The sequence below is a fragment of the Urocampus carinirostris genome, chromosome 10 (assembly GCF_059441175.1).
Source record: "Urocampus carinirostris isolate Australia breed hairy pipefish chromosome 10, RoL_Ucar_1.0, whole genome shotgun sequence".
Lineage (NCBI taxonomy): Eukaryota > Metazoa > Chordata > Actinopteri > Syngnathiformes > Syngnathidae > Urocampus > Urocampus carinirostris.
The window spans coordinates 29,585,746-29,606,707 of record NC_142358.1 but is presented as its reverse complement, the minus strand read 5'-3'; the positions used below and the strand labels follow the sequence as shown (position 1 = coordinate 29,606,707).

Sequence of the window (20,962 nt, the reverse complement as noted above, 5' to 3'; positions counted from 1 at the left end):
TGATCTTTTATAAGGCTGCTGTGGTCATGACTGTATACAGTAATGCTTCTATGTCCTGGTTTCAACTTGGAATTGTTGGGATGTTTAACTAGGGACATCTTTAGTCGAAGGCAGCCCTTGACTTATAATAACCTCATTGAAAAATTACTTCTGAGACAACAAAACCACAGATACAGTTACTACCTTCAAATGGGTTAAGCAGGTTGTTCATTTCATCTGTAACGCAACACTTTTAGAGCAAATAAATTACAAATATACACGTTCTAACCCCTCCTAGACAAAAAAAAAGCAATTGCAAAGTGTTTTTCTTAACCCAACAACAAAGGTGGCATTTGTTGATCAGAAAAAACACGTGGCTGAATTAAAATTAACTTTTGTCTATATGCTGTTTTAGTTGTGTAATAACATGCAATAATTTACCTCCTTTTGGCATCTAATTTACAAACCTCTTTTTTGGCAGGGGTTCAATTATTTGTGAGAATGCCTACTTGCGTGTTATTATTCCAACATGGAAACCTCACGACTCGGCAGCATCTAACTCACTTGTTAATAAAAACAAAGGAGCGGGTCTACAAAACAATATGATTTTCTAAGTGAAGACACGGTCCCTATTTTTTCTTCAAATAAGACATTTTAAGACAGAAATGTGTTTTGTGTTTGTATTTTAACACTTGAGTCACTAGAGTGTCATGTGACTATTAGTTTGAAAAGGTTTTTGACAGATGCCATCTGTAGAAATGGCAACTGGCATGAGACACATTTGTTCTCTCGTGGAGTGATTTCAAATATGTGGATTCTAAGCAAGTACACGATAAATCTCCTTTGTGGCTGAGTGCTTGAATTAAAAATATCACAGATTGTCCTTTAGAAGAAATGGACACCCTTTTGAAATATGTGGAGAGAAAGAATGCACGTTTTGGGGTAACTCGAGTCTCTGCTGCCCTCTATAGGTATAGCAAAAGAATAGCACACGCCTCCAGCGACAGGGTACATCTCCTGTTTGGGTTAATAAATGAAATATTCACCGCCGACTATTGTTATGCTAGAATCTTTTCAGTTTCTGTGCTTGGGCCAGACATGATAAATTTAGTTTTATGAGGATTTGTTGTTTGATAAGGACAAATAATGCTTGTTCTGGAAGTGGCAAACAACATTCAAACGTTTACTGAGGTAGCAGGTGGCTTCAAAGAAATAAAAGACATCATTCATGCATAAGTAGCTTAAATAAACTTTCCATTTGGTTGGTTAATATAATCAGTGAAGGAACCGGCAGTCATACGTTATTACGCATCATGAAGCGTTACTTTAAAAAAAAGGAGGCGCTTGTGGGTTTCACACACCATAGGCTACATTTGTGATCACCCAGTGGATCTGTGCAGTGACGCAGTAGTGTAGTTTAAGTACGCGAACAAGTAGCTGTCAACGATGCTCAGCGATGACAAAAATGGAAAGTAAAGTACCAAAGCGCACCCGCAGGGTCCCAAGATGGATCCCACCTAAGTTTCCTTCTCTTTCTTCGCCTCCCGAGTGCTGCTCTGCAGGAAGTCGGTCCTGAGCAGCCGGTAAAACAAGATGATGTTCATGACCGTCATGATGGCCAAGCCCACGCTGCCCAGCGTGTATGCCAACAGGGGCACCTTGTCCCTGTTAAGCACCAGCCAGCGGGTCATCCAGGCCAGGGTGTTGATGCGGAACACCACGTATGTTCCCAGGTTGATCATGCTATTGACACGGTAGACGGTGCCGGCGGCCCGGTTCGCCATGCGTAGAATTTGTCTGAGATGCAAGAACACCGAGTTGATCTCCACCAAAAGGGCCACCACAGCGAAGCCGATGTAGCGATACGTAAACACGGAAAGGCCGAAACAGGTGATCACCTAAGGAAGAGAAACAAGGAAAAAAAATGCTCTGTGAATCAGTTTGTTGTGATTGTTCATTTTCCAAACTAAGGGTTCTCGAAACCAGCGGATTTTAAAATAACTTTAAAGAGCTGTATCGAATTTCCAACTTCATTGAAGTCATTATTGAAGCAGCCTTAGTCAGCTCGTTCATAATGCACTTGGATGTCATGAACCAGAACAGGATCAGGACCCAAACGCGTGACATTACTCACACAACCCTTTTCTTTTACGGGAAATGGGGAGTCATGCACGTTAGGCAGCAGTCTGGCCTGAAATGATAGGAAGCCAGATGCCGACGAGATCGATACCAATTGCCTGAGTTGATGTTGGACAGATGGGGTGGATACCGGACAGGACGGGACAGACAGGATAGATAATGAAACAGGATATCGAAAATAAACAGCACAAATTGGACGGGAACGAAAACTGGAGAGAATAATAAACTTGACAAAAATAGACGGGAACGAATCTGGAAACCGATATTAAACAGGACAAAAATTAACGGGAACAATACCGGACAGGGAATACCAACAAGAAACAGGACCGAGTCAAAACCCACGACTTGCTGGGCAGAGGTTTGTTGATGGACTGACAAAGGGAAAATGGGAGCACTGAGCTTAAATAGACAGATGCGGATTTACTTAATATGATTTTTTTTTCAGTGCGATACCAAACAGCGTCATTAAACCAAATAAGGTATTTAATATATTTCCCTGTACAACCTCATGACTGAATAGTTAGTTATTAAAATTTCAAAGAAAGGGAATTTGCTGTCATCTAACGATAAGGATGAGTGTTACAGGTACTTGACTGATCAGTGGAAGAAAGATACTAAACAATTGCATGCTTTTTATGCAAAGATAACATTGGGAAAATTCCTGCAGCACACTAGACGAGGTACCACCGCACAATGGTTGCAAAACACTTCTATAGACAACTTGGTTTGTAAAAAATAAAAACGGGGTCTTTTTTGGACAAAAAAAACGAAAAAAAAACCTTTGTGTAAAATAAAAATGAACAATGTACTACACAGACATACAATACAGGTAGATTTGATGAGAGCAGAAGAACACAGTCACATTTATACAACAACAATAGGAGCCTTGTTGGACTCTTTTTCTTTAAAAAAATGAAAAAAAGACGATAGTAATGACGAAATTTCCAGATCCCAGACACAAATAGTAATTGGCCTCGAAAATAGAATTAAATAAATCAAACCAAAGTTCAACCAGAGTGTAATATTAACATGTCAGTAAAACTTTACAATTGTGAGATAACCGTCTGTTTTATCTATGCTACGAAGGAAATAAAAAGCCTAAAATATCTTAAAAACTTAAAAAAAAGGAGAAAAAGATACCTCATGCATTTGTTCTAATTATTCAAAACAGTATTGTTTTTTCTTAATATTTTTTTTCTACCGTTAAATACTATATTAAGTGCATAAATACATTGTCCTGTATTTCACACCGTGGCAGGATTTAGGACAAAGGTCAATACAACCTTGCGAACCACTTCTTATAAAATTGTGTTGAATAACAACTAACACTCAAGTTCCACAAGGTGGCAGCATCGAGAGACCTTACAAATCAAGGGGCAGGGCCTTTCTGAGGCATGCACGATTACAACCATAACATCCGATCTTGGAGCACACCCACTCCCCATTCTGATAAATTGGTTGACAAAACATCATGTGGGCAAGGTACTCATGACAACTTGCTTAATATGTTGCAAAAAAAGGCTTGTATTGTTTCAAATATTTGATTGATTTGCTCTGACCTCACTTGACTCAATAGACAGTATTGGCTTGCTTCATTTTATCAGAAGTTATTCTACGAGTGATTTATTTTTCATGTGCAAAAAAAAAAAAAAGGGCTTGGTCACAATAAGAAAAAAAGAGCCAAGATCCAAATATAATGTAGTCACTCTGGACTGAACATTTTTTGGAGGAATATCTTTTGTGTACTTTTCAGCTTCCTGTACTTAAATTATTTTCATCAGTCTTTTAATAATGGTTCCTAAAAGAGTTTTTGTTTGTATGTGTGCATTGTTTACATGTTGGTGAGACATTGTTCATTTCTGCTTGAACGATTAATCCTTATTTTATTAATTCTACAAATAGTACATTTTCTCTTTTTTCTTCTAGTAATTTATGACAAATAATACTTGACATTGCAAGTAGTATTTTTCCTATTTAAAGGGGCACTGTGTAATATTTGACCACGATATGCTGCCGTATTGTGTAATGCGAAGTCAGCAACACGTGGCTCTGTGGCGCTTTCTAGTGGCTCCCTGCTGCTTTTTCAAAAATGTTTGATAAGAGAAAAATACATGGTTTCTGTAGAAGGATGAACATGACACAAACATGTTTTCCAACGGCTAATACAAAGCTTTTAACTTTGTTGTGGCTCCAAACATGTGTTGTTGTTGTTTGGTCCAATATGAATCATTCCACTTTTTGACCTACCAGCCCCTGGTAAAGTGCAACTGAAAACGAGTGCTAGAAAGCAAGAATACAAATTACAGGGACTCAAAGTGACAAAACCGCCCTATCTTCGCAATTTTTTTTGCCAGCCTTCTTCAAGATTTTGGGGGGAACCCGTAGCAGCAAGATGGTGTACAATCATGTCAACTCCCTCTAGGTGAGCCTCATGTTATGTAAAACGAATATTTTTCGACCTACTTGAATTTTTCTTTATACAATGCATATTTGTATGATAGCACTTGTATTTTTGGTTATATTCTAATTATACTGTGTAATATATATATATATATATATATATATATATATATAATATGTCAAAGTTATTTAAAAATATAACACCCCAACTCACAATCGAGGTACTGAGAGGGGAAACAATATTAAAATGATCCTTGCATATCCTGTTTAAAAAATCAGAGAAAACAACTCGCTGGTGGCCCCCAAAAAACGATTATACAAATAATGACTCATATTTGAGTGGAGCGGGGTAAGCTCATCTCTGAAATTAAAAATGATTCCAAAATAACTTGTTTCTGTTAAACCACCCACCCAAACGCTCATGACTAAAATAACAATGGCGGCAAGCATGCACATTTACAACACCGTAATGCCGGAGCAGGGTCACAGGGACGAAAGGCTAGAGAGCAGCCCGTCCAGGACACAATGCTGTTGCACACTAAACAACAAGAGGGAATTTGATGAGGGGCTCATTTTACAACAAAAACATTGCAAACCCTTAGCACGCCTGGTTGAGATTTTGCCATAGACAGCAAGTCTCGCAGAATTAGTGGTAATGCCAGGTGTCTACTATACTAGAAACTGTACGTCTCTATGTGACAATAATAGTGGAGCTTTAATGAACGTGGTTCGACGAATGAGTGTGGCAAAAAACAAGGAAATTAGGTGGACTGAAAGAGTCTCTCTGTCCTTAGAACGCTTAAATAACTTCTCACTTCAGGGTGTTGGTTATACTTCCTTTATGGTTTATGACATCTGAGTACATTGTAAACAGCCACGCACAATCTCCTGTCCACAATCTTGATAGCTAAACCCTGATAGACAAGTAACTATCAAAACAATTGCGCAGTACAAGTGGCGAGGAGTGTCCCAAACATCACCTCAATATGACTCAAAAATTCCATAGAAACACTGAAATTAGAAAAAAGAACAATATACTGACAGAAAATTGTCAAGCTCTGCGAGGCCTGGAAGCAGTTTAGGGAGCAAAAAGCCAATTTTGCTCCTGTTTGTTGTGCTAGCGGGAGGGGAATCCCAGCAATCCCTCAGTAGCTCCTGGAAAATGTTGCACATTTGCAATACCTAAGCCTCAGCTGGAACCCCTTGTGGCACGTGTTGCATCAGACCACAGAGGGAACGTTGGAGAGAAGAAGCTGAAAGAAAATACTTTGTATATGATTCCACAACTGTCAACAAAAGTTCAGCGATCAGAAATTGTCCTGATATAACTTCAATACTTGGCTTTAAGCATGAAAAAAATAGACTGATAAAAAGATTATATGATCCTGTAAAGTTCTTCTGATGTAGTTGCTTGGAAAAATGGAATGTGTGGAATTAGCTAGAGGTGTTTAAATACACAATTTGTGGGCAGACACCAATGCCCAAATCTCAGGAAATCACTAACATTGCTACATCATACCAATACCATACTTTAGCAAAAATCACAGATGTTAAAAAGCTTTATATTCCAGAAGAATATTTTCCTTTTATTTTGCATTCATTCAATGGAAATGTTGACAGTTCACAGATCCCTTAACCACCTGGGCATTCAGGACACTATTTAAGGTGGTGTGTCTTGGGAAAGTATTCTTGCTTCAATTACAGATTCTTGATTTTTAAATTACAACTAGAAACAGCTGATACTGGTATCAGCTACCACCACAACTACGGTTAACAGAAACAAGGCTTGCATTGGTTTTGGGAAATAGTGATACATTCTTTTCAATAGTTTCTCCCCCGAGGACCCCTAGAAATGTCTATAAACTTTATAATAACAAATATCCAAGTACGATGTATTTTAAGTTATAGTAAGCTACATCGTGATTCCCGCTGTACAGATGGCAAATATGATCAAGTGTAAAAATAGTCGCAACTTTGCCTTTCCTATCAATTGTAGTTCAAAGATCGAGATGCTTTTCAAATCTTAATATCCTTGCACTAAAACATTTCAGGTTGAAGTTTGAGCTTTTTAACTTAATATTAGAACTCCTGTAGACAAAGCCACTCTCCATGTTTTGTCCCTTAGGGTTCAATTAAATGTCCTGCAAACAAACTACCAAAGGACTGCCTTGTGGTTCCAAATCAAAGTAGAAAACACTTGTGATTATTAAGTTATGAAATCTTTGTGACCTTCAGCATTAAAAGATAAGACAGAAGAGGATATACTGACCCTGATAAGAATATTTTTCTTGAAAATATATGATAAAAAGGCAAATCCTTTGCATAACATCTTGCGAGATTTTCCAGGTTGTGTCATGACAGGCCCCAGTGCTGAGTTAGTAGCACGATTGTGTTATAGTTTGATAAACAATACAAAAAACACCCTTGTTTGAATGCCACAGGTTATTTTTTTTTAGATAAAATGTATTTGGAGGAAAGGAAAGCAAAAATGAACAACCGTTACCTTTCCTAACTGGGGATGTGACTGCTTATATTGTTAAACAATCACAGTGAAACACATAACAAAGCGGAGTCAAACTCAATTTAACTGCAAAAAAATGTTTTTGTTGGCTTTAGCTGGTCTAGATTTTTGCCCCATTTTTAGTAAGATCCAACATTGCGACATTGTTTAAAACCATTAGCCTGGAGAAAAGCAAAATAGAGTATCCTGCATTACATACATAATGGAAAAGATTGAAGTGAGTGATGTGAGGAAAACATGGCACAGCGGTGCATTTACCAAGAACTGGAGGTTCTCTTAAGTGATGCTGCCAAACGGCCAACGGCAACATTGAGGGAGCTCTAGGAATTTTTGGCAAGTGGTGTTTAGTAGATGTCACAACAATCTCCCAAGTTTGCCTAAGCCTGGATGATGAGAATTATAAAGAATTCTAATATCTCAACAGGGTTAGCACTATATCTTTAAATTCCTGAGGAATTCTTTACAGACATTACAAATGTGTCGAGTTCAACTTCTCTCACTATCCTACCAGGAACTGAACGTTTTCATGATCCAAACCATTTCATTGCTTCAGTGAGTAAAAGAGAATTCCAGTTTGCAGAGGTGCAACAAATAAACCGATGAATCGACTGAAATCGGATGTAGATTGTCAAATTAATCAACAACCATTTTCGTAATTGATTAATTGTTGGAATACTTTTAGATACGTTTTGGAGTAAAAATCCAATCAGAGGTAAATATTACAGGTATTTATGTCAAATAGGAATAAATTATTTTGCTGACATCGGAAAAAAACATGCATCGGTCTAAATGAGGTAAACGTCTTAATTTCTCTCGGCAGTTGAGTCGTTGTTAAAATAGGAAAAATCCATGTTTGAATAAATATGTTCCTTTTAAGATGTCAGAAATTGATACTATTAGTATATATATATATATATGTGTGTGTACAGTTAAGGAAAGAAGTATTCCAACACCCTGCTATTTTGCTATTTCTCCCATTTAGAAATCATGGAGGGGTCCCAAATTTTCATCATAGATGCATGTCCACTGTGATAGAGATAAACTAAAAAGAAAAATACAGAAATCACAATGCATAATTTTATATATATATATATATATATATATATATATATAGTGAATAATTACATGGATTTAATTGAAATATCTGCACTGTAATTTATATCAAAATTGTGGAACATTGTATGCAACAAGAGTAAACATGGCACTTCAGGTTAAAACATGTAATGATGACTTTAAAGAGAAAAACAAGATAAATGACTGTAGAAGAAATAGGCAAAAAGACATGTAGCAGCAACAACAAAAAAAACCCAATTAAGTCGCAAGATATATATTTTGACAATTTGCAGGCTTGTTTAGGGTGGTGATGGACCTGGGAGAATAACGGTCTCTAAGCTTATTAGTCCTAGCACATCATGACATTATGGAGGAGGCTAATATGTTAATTATGATCAGTTTGTGTTTTTAACAATACTTGTCTCAGTTTGTTCTATTTTGCAATATACATGTTTATGGAATCATCAACAAAATAATTGACAGAATAATCAAAAAATACAATATTAATATGTTAAGATGGACCCGTGTGCTCTACAATAACCCAAATTAAGAACCACAACAGTTAACACGTTGTTGCTTATTGTGTCACTGCATCCATTCAAAACACACCGTCATAAAGTTAGCTACTGCACAGGCATGCAAATTACACCATAGTTTGCTTTAAGGTAAACAGGAGATATGTTTGCCATTGTTCATAAATAAAACATTTTCCAGCTGTTGTTTGAAATAAGATCATAAAGGAATTTTAAGATCCAAAAGAACATGGTTGCTTTTTAAATACGAATGGCATCTCATTCTTTCTGCCTGAACTTGTCGACACACCAGAACCAGAGAAGATAGCAACGGCAAGGACTAAAAGGAACTTAAGGCTTTAAATCAGTCAGAAAATTAGAACTCCTGCTAGATGATTCAGCGGACACTTGATTCACATACAACCACCATAAGCAAAAACTCAAAGGTCAATGGCCACATACCCTCTCTAAAAGCATCACGTGGGGGCCCCTTAAGTGGTCATAAGGAAACGAGCTGCTGAGACACAAAGAGGAAGCTCAACGGGAGAGGGCAAGCATGCAGTCTCTCTTTAGCGACTGTAATGATTAAACAAGAGTTCAAGGTTTAAAAAGACACTCCTCCATCTGCAGAACCACTGGTGATGGTGGCCGTGACAGTTATCATGCGGCACTAGTTTACCGCAGTCGCCTGACGGCGGGTCACGTTAAACTCATGGATGCTTGAAGGGAGTTCATTGGACAAGCTTTAATATGATCATGACATACCAGTGTTTCACACACCATATAAACTCTCTGGCGGGCCGCCAGGGTGTCATTAACCTGTGTTATTTTAAAAAAAACATATTTAAATACAGATAAATGCTAAGTTAATCAAAAAGATACCTTGTCTTGTTTTACAAAAGATTGCAGACGCCATGGTGTGTTCGCTTGCACCCTTTTTTATCCTTTCACTCACTTTTGGTTAATTGGTTGATTGGTTTATAAGCGTATTTTCGTTTTTTCCTTGAGCAGAGTTGGAAGGTGGTAGGGTTTGAGGGGAGCAGCACATTGAGCACAAGAACAAGTCAGAGTAAAAAAAAACCTGAGCAGGAAATTATCCTAAAGCCGAGTGTTCCTAAATTCAGAAGAGACTGATTGACATTTTTTTTGTTTTACATATTTATTTTGATTTATTACTATTGCTCGTTTTTCGTAGGTTTTGTGCCATTTCAGCCAACTTTGTTTAAAAGTTGAATTGTAAATAGTTAAACGTTCATGCATTTAATAATCTTTTTTAAGGCGCTGAGGAGTAAATATTTTTAGTTTTTATTTTGGTGTGTAGTTTGTTTTTCGGAGATTCTGTGTTGCTTAACTTCAACGTTGGTTAGTCTAAAAAAGTTTAAAATTAGTTAAGTTCACTGTAGAGTGAGAAAGCTAGTATAATACAATAGTATAATTGTTTTTTTTCCATTAATTACATATATAATGTTTTATTATCATCGCGCGTTACAATATCATACCTGTCAACTTATACATTTCCCGATATCTCCCAGTGTTAGAGATTTTAAAATTGTGTAGGCAGTATAACCATTTTTGTACCTAAAAATGTTTTTTTTCTGCTTTACATAGTCCGTCTTGTTGTGAGTACGAACTTTTCGTGCCCGTTTCAGCTCTATCCGGATCGTCTTGGTCGGACGATGTGTGTTATTTAACACATACAAGACGACAACATTGATTGGTAATATCGTCGCGGTATAGACCCTTTGACGTGTTTGTAAACAAGTGTGACATAGCCAAGCTGTACGCGAATTGTTGAGGCAGAACGGCAGAATCGGTGCCAGTTTTTACCAGCTGATTCACAGAACTAGATACCCCTAATAAGCACAAAGAATGTGAAATCAATAAGATAGCAAATTTATCTAAGTGATTAAAGTCAACAACAAAAACCTTTGATCATTGCTATACGTAGATTGTACGAGTCACTTTGTGGAGCTTTCGTGTGCGACTTTTCCGCCAGTCTATTTCGGGTAAGTAATGAGTAAAATACCTTTTTATGCCAGGAAGTAGACGAAATAGTGGCTCAGATGACCAGTTTATATTTACAGTGGCGTAGTTCAAACATAAGTTGAACTTTAGGAGAATTCAGTTTCCTTGGCTTGATCCACCTTTATATATATATATATATATATATATATATATATATAAAATAGTGTGGGTGAGATAAAAATAATAATGATAACGACACTTAATCAATAATTATTACTATTAACAATGTAATAACATATCAAATATATACTACAGTAGCGGCAGTAGCTCAGGAGGTAGAGCGATCGTTTTAGGATTAAGGGATCCCAGTTCGAATCCCGGCTTGTCCGTGTTACATGCCGAAGTGTCCTTGGGTAAGACACTGAACCCCCAATATCCCCAATAAGCAGGTTAGCGCCTTACATGGCTGCACAGATCACGGCCGCTATTGGGAAATGTGAAGCACAATGTAAAGCGCTTTGGGAAGTCATTGACTTGAAAAGCGCTATATAAATGCAGATCATTTCATTTCATTTCATTACATAAAATGTAAATTAATAATAATGTTAATAATATTTTAATTGTTGTAGGTATTATTATTCAGAAAAATACCAGATCTGAAATGGGCACCACAAACGTGGACATTCCTATTGATGTCCTCGGTCAACTCAATTATTTTAATGGCTTGCAGCCACAGGCTCCTGTGATGCTTTTGAAAAGGCATATTTCCTCTGGGAATTGCAAAGAAAAAAACTGTGCTCCTTAAAATTGCAATTTGTGCGCCCACAACAGCTTGTCATGCAACTCACCATACAAATCTTACATTGCTCTATTCAAACTCGTACTGCTACTCCTGCCGTTTGTGTCAACCAGTGATGACGTAGACTGGAAAGGGGTTTATGGTCCAAAGTCTGAGTAAATGGATTTTTGCGGTGTGTTTGTAAGGTTTATTAGCATTTAATGAGGGAAATGCAATCATTAATAAGGAGAGCAAAAGGCTAAGGTTGAAAGGTATGTTATGACTTAAGGGTGAGAACAGCATTAAAGAAAAGTGTTCGTTTTCTCTCAATGAATTAAAACTGAACTATTACAGTATCTCTTCCATACATAAATTTATGTCTGTTGCACCTGTCAGCACATCTTTCAGTGCAGTAGTTCCCAACCTTTTATTAGTGTCAACAATAAGTAAATGGCACCAGTTTTTCCCTGCCAGCTAACCATTTGGTATGCATGGCACATATGTGTTAGACTGTGTGACCAATCACTGGCCTCTTAAAACAAACAAAACTGGCTTAAACTGTTGTGTTGGGTAGAACCCAATTTGAAGACTGCTCAATTCTTGACTGGAATCCTTTGGATTATAATTTCAATTGACTAGTTAAACCCAAATGTGCTTGATTACTCTCCAAGCCACAAATTCCTCCGCAACTTTTTAAACAACAGGTGGTCTTGCCCAACTAGTCAAGTACAGTGTAGCATATTTTAGGTGGTGTCACCCTGATGAATAAATTGCATAATTTTGTAGAAAATCGTCTCACAAAAAGGTATGGCTAAATGTTTTATATTTTCACAACCATAGGGCGCACCGTGTTTAAAGGAGCAGTCTCCGTAGCTGGTTCTATTTCTGTATTTAACACATAAAGTACATAGGGCACACCGCACCGATAGCATGCAAGTGCCCTTTGCTGCAGCCTCCTTACAAAAACACAGACAAGCATTGTTGTTGTTGTTGGGGTTGTCCGTCGATTCGATGATGACCATCTTCTTTTATTTGTGAGTCTGCTGATGTTTGAACAGTCCGATCCTGGATTGTGGTCGGAGACTCGGGTAAAAGAGGATACCTGCGCAATGATGGTTTTTAAAGTGGCGTAAGGGGTGCGCCTTCCCCAACGCCACTATCTTGATTGTAAAGAAGATGGTTCCAGTGGCAAGGGAGACCCTAGACGACCGGCATCTTCCTACAACTGCAGGCGGCTGCCGGGATCCAGGTCTGTATGAAACCGCCTCACAGCGTGCCGCCACCAGCTTTTGGGATCACTCTTAGTCTGGACTATACCCTTCGACCTGTTCGGCTTGGGTAAACCTACCAGGAGTACGAGACTCCCGCCGACATAGCTCTAGGGGTCATGGAGACGCACAAAGTGCCCCACCACGATAAGGTGGTGATCCGTCGGGACACAAACAGACAAGCATACAACATACCTGTCAACCTCCAAGGCTCCATGCCCGTACAAACTGTCGTATTTTCCCGTACAAAATACAAAATAATCGTACACCATATATATTTTTTTCGGAATGATGCATGATGGGAAATCCCCAGGCGGCAGACGCATGCGCACAGTAGCATCAAACCGCTCGCTTCGTTTGCAACGAAAAAAAACGATACCGAGATAGAGGCTTCCGCGGCGAACTCCTTTGACTTGATTGATTTGCCGTTTCGTGATAGTCGGTGTATACCGGATGGTACCCATAATTGACAAATTTGCGTTTTTTCCGTACAGATTCCCTTGTACGTCGTACTCATCTTAAAATGCATAAAAAAATGTACTTTGTACGACAAAACCGTACAGGTTGACAGGTATGATACAAGTGTGTGTTTTTAAAAATACAGCTGCAGCAAAACGGAGTTTGGTTGAGGTTTATTTAAGTATTAATTACCAAAAAAACACACGGATAAAAACTTGTCAAGAGTTCGTTTCACAGCTTCCTCCACATACAAACCATTGATTTATTAATCTTCAATTCCCTACGGCTGCTCGCTTTCCATGTTCCTCCGTGTAGCATAGAAATCCACACACCGTAGCGGACAATAACACAGAAAGCATTCAATAAAGGGAAAGTAAGGTTTTGGATTTAATTATTTGGGAAGACAACTCTTCCGTCTTCGGTATGACAATACTTTAAATTGCTAGATACGCAATGGCGTTGACATTTATGAGTACTTCCGCAAACAATTTGCGCATTGCATGGGAGTTACGTGTTCTCTTCTTAGCATGCGGAGCACTTGTGTTCAAGCAGGAGATGCTTAAAAGTCACAGGAGATCCCATACAAGTCACTTTTGTTTGGAAATGTGAATAATCTCACAAAACCATGAAATGAAATGATCTGCATTTAAATAGCGCTTTTCAAGTCAATGACTTCCCAAAGCGCTTTACAATGTACTCCACATTTCCCAATAGCGGCCATGCAGCCATGTAAGGCGCTAACCTGCTTATTGGGGGTATTAGGGGTTCAGTGTCTTACCCAAGGACATTTCGACATGTAACACGGACGAGCCAGGATTCAAAACTGGGATCCCTTGATCCCAAGACGAGCGCTCTACCTCCTGAGCTACTGCCGCCCATTCGAGCTTTCACTCAAAAATTGGAATTGAGCATTAAGCTCTGGAGTGTGAACCTAGACTTATATACACGCCTACACATCACCATTTAGCAGTGACAACATTTCCTACACAACATCATGGTGTCCTCAGCTGTGTCCGCCGCTTTACATCACACTAGTCCGTAGCCTCTCATTCTTGAAAGGTAACATACAGAAATGACGGCATCAACATCAAGTAGGGATACCTAAACTTCTAAAGTTGGAGAGCGTTCTAGCCTGGATACGGCGTATAAAAAGACCACTTGCAAGGTTTACAAATCAGACCTTGTGTATTATAGCAGTTGCTCAGTGCCACACAAACATTTAAAGAGCAAGTCGGACAATTGAATGAAATGGAGTCTGACTCGCCTCGGTAAGATTCAAGTGATACTGTTTTGTTGAGACATAGTACATTTTATATGCACATATTTCACTACCAGGAAACTATTTAAATGAAACATATTTAAAATGAAATGCAGGCAACCCAAAGAACAAACGTCAGTTGTTAAAACTGTTTGATTTCAAACGGTTGAGAATCAAGTTATTTTGTCACAGACTTTGCAGTTGACCACTGAATATACTTCACAAAATTCTCTTATTGGTTGTATTTACTGTTCTGAGCCTGTTCTTGGTTTGCAGGTATAAAAAAAATGCTTACTTTATTTTTATTTGTCATTTATTTGCCTGCCCCTAAAAACGGACTAAGGTTTATTAGTGGATTTGTGTCTCTATTGGCCGAGCACTCTGCCTAATTGTTTTTAGATTATTTTTTGACTCATTAATTTGTGTATGAATCTGCACTATGTTCAATAAAAGATGAACTTTTCATTGCATATTTTCTTGTTCCACATAATCAAATTAACTTCATGGTCAATTAAAAATAATAAAAATCATCTGATTATTCAACTAATCGTTTCAATAGTCGGTGACTAGTCGACTATTAACATTTCGTCATTAGCAGCTCTAATGCAGACTGAATATTGTTTCGTTTCTAAGTAGCCCTGAATCTTTGTTGCAAAAAGGTCCAAACATTAAAATAAAAACACGGAAAATACAATACAACGGTATATATTTTTCAGGCAATTCTGAGGGCCAAATGTATTTTACAAATCATTTGTGTTGTATGCTGTTTTCAATGACATTTCTGAACGACAGCTAAAACTCCAGACATTCCTTTTGTGGAAAGAGTGTAGCAAGTTGTTTATAGCCATATCAGGAAGGCTTCAAAGAGAGTCTGAATATGGGAGACAGTGCAAGATGTTTTGAAGCTGAAGAAGGATATGGGGGCAGACAGTCCTGTGGTTAAAAATATGGAGTAGGGTTTCAAAATATAAATGTTCGAAGGGGGTGCACGTATTTGTGGGACGCTGCTCAGGAAGCAGGAGGTTTGGTGTTGGGTGTGTTTTTTTCTCAGGGGAGTTTGAGGTTTAAGTGGACACCAGATGTCTCTCCCTCTTGTCTTGGTCTAGACACTAAAAACGAGGGGGGGCCCTGAGGGGTTCCACACTAAAGAAATGACACGGCTGAAAATTAAACACATTTGTCACATTGTTTACCAGAGGAAAATGCTCACATTCCCAATCTCATTCTCTGACTGGGTTCAAGCTACGTAGTAATGTCAGGTACAAATGTCAAGTTCAGTTAGGAAAGCAAATGAATGCAAAGACTTGTTTGGTCAAGGGGAGACAAAACGTTTCTAAGTCTATTTGACAACATTAGAAAAGACATATCTCAAGCAGAACTTGGCTCTGGATATGCTAACGATAAGCACACAAGACTAATTTAGCTAACAAAGCCCAAGTGTTGTAGCCTTTCGATACATATGTATTCATACGTGTACTTTAATGGATTGGGTCAGATGTTGGAAGTCTGTCCATATGCTATTTTTATAATTGATTTATGAGACAGACAGCTTGTGGAAGTAAATATATATTTTTAGGTCTAGAAAACCAATATATGTTGTAATACTATCAGAGGGTGAACCTGTCACAAGAGTAACAAATAGGTCCAAAACCAATCCGTAATAAAAAATCCTAAACATGGTGTAAAACAACAACTGTTTTCTAAAAATAAAATAAGAAAGGAGAAGAATTGGACTAAGACTGATTAACAGAAGAATATCAATTAATGATACAGTCTTATCTTCAGTTTTAAAGTGCTTTGTTCCATCTTTTTTCTGTTTGCATGCGTTCTTTGGGAACTTATTCACCCCCTTCACAGTGACAAATAATTTTGCCTATTTCAAACTATTTTCCTTTAAGTTTAAGAATTATTTTTAATTAATAAAATAATCAAAGTAAAACTTCTCACATTCAATACCGGATATGATTGTTCATTTTAAGAATTTACAGATGTTGCTGTTTACAATAACACAAATATACTTAATGACATCATTAATTTGAAAAACAAATACAGAAAGTGTGGATTTTCATCATAGAATACTGGTTGCGAGTCAGATTTTAAAAATATAAATAAATGTAAATGCTCACACCCTGATATGCTTGAAGGGTGAGTTCTTTGCGCCCATTTGAGAAACTGAATTGAATTTTGCCTAATTCAAGGGGGATGACACAAACAAACATCTAACAAAGGCTGAGCATCTGACTTATACAGGAAAGCTCACATGATAATCACACACATCGATAAATTCAACATTAAAAAGACAGATGTCTAATTTTCTGGAAATCCCCCATGTTGAATCACGTGGACTCCACAAGACGGCGAGGGACGGCAACGAGATTCAATGGCAAAGGTGTTTTGTTTTTTTTTACTAGGAGGGGGTTTTGATCCTACAACATCCTTCAGATGATTATTTGAGGTCAGATTTGGGAAATGTGAATGTTAAATCGGTGCCTAATGGCTCTCACTGAAACCATCAAGCCAATTCCAATATAGTGGGCAAAAGAAGTATGGAACCAAGAATAATTTCAAGACTTAAACACATCAGTTGATAGGTACTACTATGTTTTTGGATAATATTTAGACCGCTGGGTAAACATAAGCAGATACACAACTAAAACCTTTACCTAAGCAATGAATCTTTTGATTTCTCAGGTAATATGCTGGCCTTTACTCCCATTGTGGTCTTGAATGATTAGCATACTTAAAACACTTTTTACGAAGCATTGTGGAATAGTTCTGCCCTGGCGCCATAGCTCTGAAAAGCTGACAAATATCTACATCAGTAATTAGAAAAACAACACTCCAGAGGACAAATAGTTTATGTCTAAACATTTGTTACTTTGGAAATAAAGTTTGTAATTTTGACTACCATTAAACATTTAAGTTATTCTTTATAAAGCAGCAATGTGTGCACACTTCGAACCATATTCAACCAATGTTAGAAGACTTAAGTCTATCCTGTGTGCAGGGTTGGGTAGGGTTACTTTAACTGGATTACTTTCAATTACTTTTGGATTACTCCAATACCAAATATGCTAATAAAAGACAAAAGAAACTAAATATGAATAAAATTATGACTCACAACACGTGGTAATCTTTCTCTCCTGGCTTTGATCTCCGGTAAAACTTACATAAAATGTGACAGAAACTAAATGAAAATAAATCCAAACAGCTTGCCAACATCATTTTTGCCGTTCCATGTATTCCGTTACTCCCCAAGCCTGCACAAAATTTAGTAATTTTATTCATATTTTTATTTCATAGTTTCTTTTGTCTTTTATTAGCATATTTGGTATTGGAGTAATCCAAAAGTAATTGAAAGTAATCAAGTTAAAGTAACCCTACCCAACCCTGCCTGTGTGCAGGCAGTCCAAACTTAACTCGGCTGTCTAAATATTGGAGATCCTTTGTTTAGTTAGCCCACTGACGTTGATGGTATGCTATTGCATCACTATGGGTGCAGAAAAGGAATGATAAGAAGAAAGCAAAAGGCTATGGCGGGCTAAGAGTGATTTTACAGCATGAAAAATGGAAGAAAAGACTATAACAGTTGGAGGCGAAGACAAAGTGTCATCCATTCATTGCTCTTATGACATTCTGTGGCCAACTGGCGCAACCAAAGACTCCATTCATGGAATTGCAGAAGGGGATAAGCAATTGTTTTGAAAACCTCGTACTGAGATAAGGCCGAAGTCATAAACAAACACCTTTAAGAATCATACTCTTTAAAAAGACTTTTAACAGCTATCTGTCATTAAAAACTTGAAATAAAATGACTAAAAACATTTTGACAACCGGTTATTTGTTTCTTATGAATCGTAATTTCATGACAGTTCTGCTTTTTCAGTCCTTTTATGTCACATAAGTGATGACATCACACGCACCATGTGCCAAGTTGTCTTTTTCAAATTTTGTGGTCAAGGCAGAAGCACTCTAACATCTGCTCTTCTGTTATTTTATGTAAAAGCAGACAATGGGTGCTTCTGTGTTGGGAAATTATCGCAATGGGAGGGTTTCACTGGAAAATAACAAGTTTTAAATCTCAAAAAATTGAAATTTAGTGGCGGTAATATAGTTTGTTTTTTAAAATCCAGACATATCATCTGCTTTCTCAAATTGAGGTGTGATTGGTTGTTACTGGTGTCCTTAACCCTCAAATTTAAATCCAGATTAAGTGGCAAAATAAATCTCTCCTGTGATGAATAAATTGGCTAGATTTTGTTTCTTAATGTTTAAACACACAATGTTAATTAGGTATGAGAAATTATTGGTAAGGAAAGTTTTGTTCTTTCACTATTTAACAAAGTCTGTTTACATATTTCAAACATCTCAGTATGACTTTTCATTTACCATGTGTTTTTTTTTTTAGAACATGCCAGGGATATTTATGATTCCAGATTTGATCCAGTTCGAAGAGTACCTGCTTAGCATATGGCTTTTCACCCTGATAATGATACAAAAACATTACCAACATTGTCTGTTGTGGCAAACCGACAAGAGATAATTTGGATAACATTAAGTATTGTTATTTGTATTTGCGGACAGTCTCATGCAGCACACTGGTTGAGAAAGACTTATCTAGAATATATGAAAATAGAATGCGGCAGGTTTACTGGGAAGTTTTGAGGCAAGCCAACATACTGAGCAAGACCACCATTCACTTCATCAAAATTAATAGCTGAAAAAACTTGTACCAGAAGTTTTGAAGGACACAAATACTGGACAAAACGTTTTTTTGTAAATTAGGGCTAAAAAGGGTGTCTTTCTATGCAGTTGGCTTGTCAAAATTGATGATTGTTAAACAATAAATTGCAAACCTGTGAGACAGTTCCATGTCAGTTCATCTAAGAGAGTGTGTGATATATTCTTAATAACGTGCCTAATTGTCAATGAGTCACTGCCTGTATGTACACAAGTGGCACCTGTGAGCCAAGACAGGGAGGACAATGCTAGAAAAAAAGGAAAGTGATCCCTGGAGACTGCATTATAGCAATTTAGGCACATCTCTTCTAACTGGGTCAGTTCCTAAATGTTACAGGTACTAGATAATTAGTTAGCCTGTATTGTGTTGTATTTTCACCTTAAACTTATTCAGGAAAAAATAAAGGATTCATATGTGTATATATTATATTATATATATATATATACATACATACATATGGCAGCACGGCGGCGCAGTGGTTAGCGCGTGTGCGGCACAGTTCACAGTCTTGGGAACCTCCTGTGTGGGTTCAAATCCAGCTACCGGACCTCCCGTGCGGAGTTTGTATGTTCTCCCCGTGCTTGCGTGGGTTTCCTCCGGGCACTCCGGTTTCCTCCCACATTCCAAAAACATGCACGTCAGGTTAATTGGCCGGTACAAATTGTCCCTAGGTGTGAATGAGCGAGCGAGTTATCTGTCCCTGTGTGCCCTGCGATTGGCTGGCAACCAGTTTAGGGTGTCCCCTGCCCACTGCCCGATGATTGCTGGGATGGGCTCCAGCACCCCCGTGACCCTACTGAGGATAAGCGGTGCAGCTGATGAGATGAGATATATACATATTTGTTTGTCTGTTTGTATGTCTGACCACCAAGAAAAGGGGAAGGAGTTTAGATATGACCACCATCTTTTACAGGCTGTCAGGTAGGTGACCCCAGATGTGAAAACTGCCAAAAAAGCTGACTTGGCATTTTTTGTTTTGCTGACTCAGCAGCTTTACCAGAACGACATTTTACTTTCTAGGCCCAAAAAGGAAAATGCTACCCAAAAATGGTTTCATGTCTCAACTCGGGTGATGCTCTAATGGCGCACAGCCATTCTAGTTATGCTATATATTTCATTGCTTAATGTGGTATTTTTTTTTGTATTTGTTGGTATTTTTTAGTGAAAAAAAAAGTAAGTCCCACCCCTAAGAAGGGTAATTTTCCTCAATGTATTATCAAAAATAGAAGAGCAATTTTAAAACTTCAGTTATAAATTGTCAAAAAAATATATTTATTTGCGGTTTTACGTATTAAAAAAAAGCACGATGACATGTTTGTCAGCATGCCAAGGAAATGCTGAGGTGATCTGACCTGTTTAAGCTGATGACAACGTTGGGTGGCAAGAGAATGAGAGTTTGACTTTGTCAATGCATAAAGTGCCTGGGGGCTTTTTGCAGTTTCCGACTGTTGCCCTGTTCCTCCCTCGCTTGTTCTTTGTAACAAGACAAGAAAGACTGGTATTTTGTCTCTGCCTTGTCTATGCGCTGGAGCTTTTGTGCGACAAGACGACCTCTGCGTTTCGTTTTAAAGCTCTTATGCTCTACACCACTGACCACCTACAAACCTCGAATTAACCTTTCATGCAACCTAATTTAAGACATAGCTTAAGAGCTTATTGTGTTTTAGGACTTACTACTATGTGATGCAAAGCCAGCTCCCAGCACCGACTGATCTTCTGATTTTTCACCATGTCAAGGAGGTCATAGATGAAGTAACCTGTTGGGACAAAAAAACACTTAACACGAATACCCTCAGGGGCTTCAGTTTTGCAGTTTGTCATTGACAAAAAACAAACAATTCACTGTCACAACAGCTGCTTTGGGCACAGCCATCCAGGGGGACCCAGCT

The 20,962-nt window shown here is 37.9% G+C and overlaps 1 protein-coding gene across 1 annotated transcript in view; it reads right to left on the bottom strand.

Moving 5' to 3' along the window:
- Positions 1-1,149: 1,149 nt before the first annotated feature.
- The window catches only part of tlcd2 (TLC domain containing 2), a 30,458-nt gene continuing 10,645 nt past the window's right edge, over positions 1,150-20,962 (bottom strand). The window contains exons 3-4 of the mRNA XM_088346312.1: positions 20,748-20,830; positions 1,150-1,877 (exon numbers count right to left, since the gene is read on the bottom strand). Coding sequence (XP_088202438.1) covers positions 1,497-1,877; positions 20,748-20,830 — 464 coding nt within the window. The 3' untranslated portion in view covers positions 1,150-1,496. The remainder of the gene's footprint in view (positions 1,878-20,747; positions 20,831-20,962) is intronic.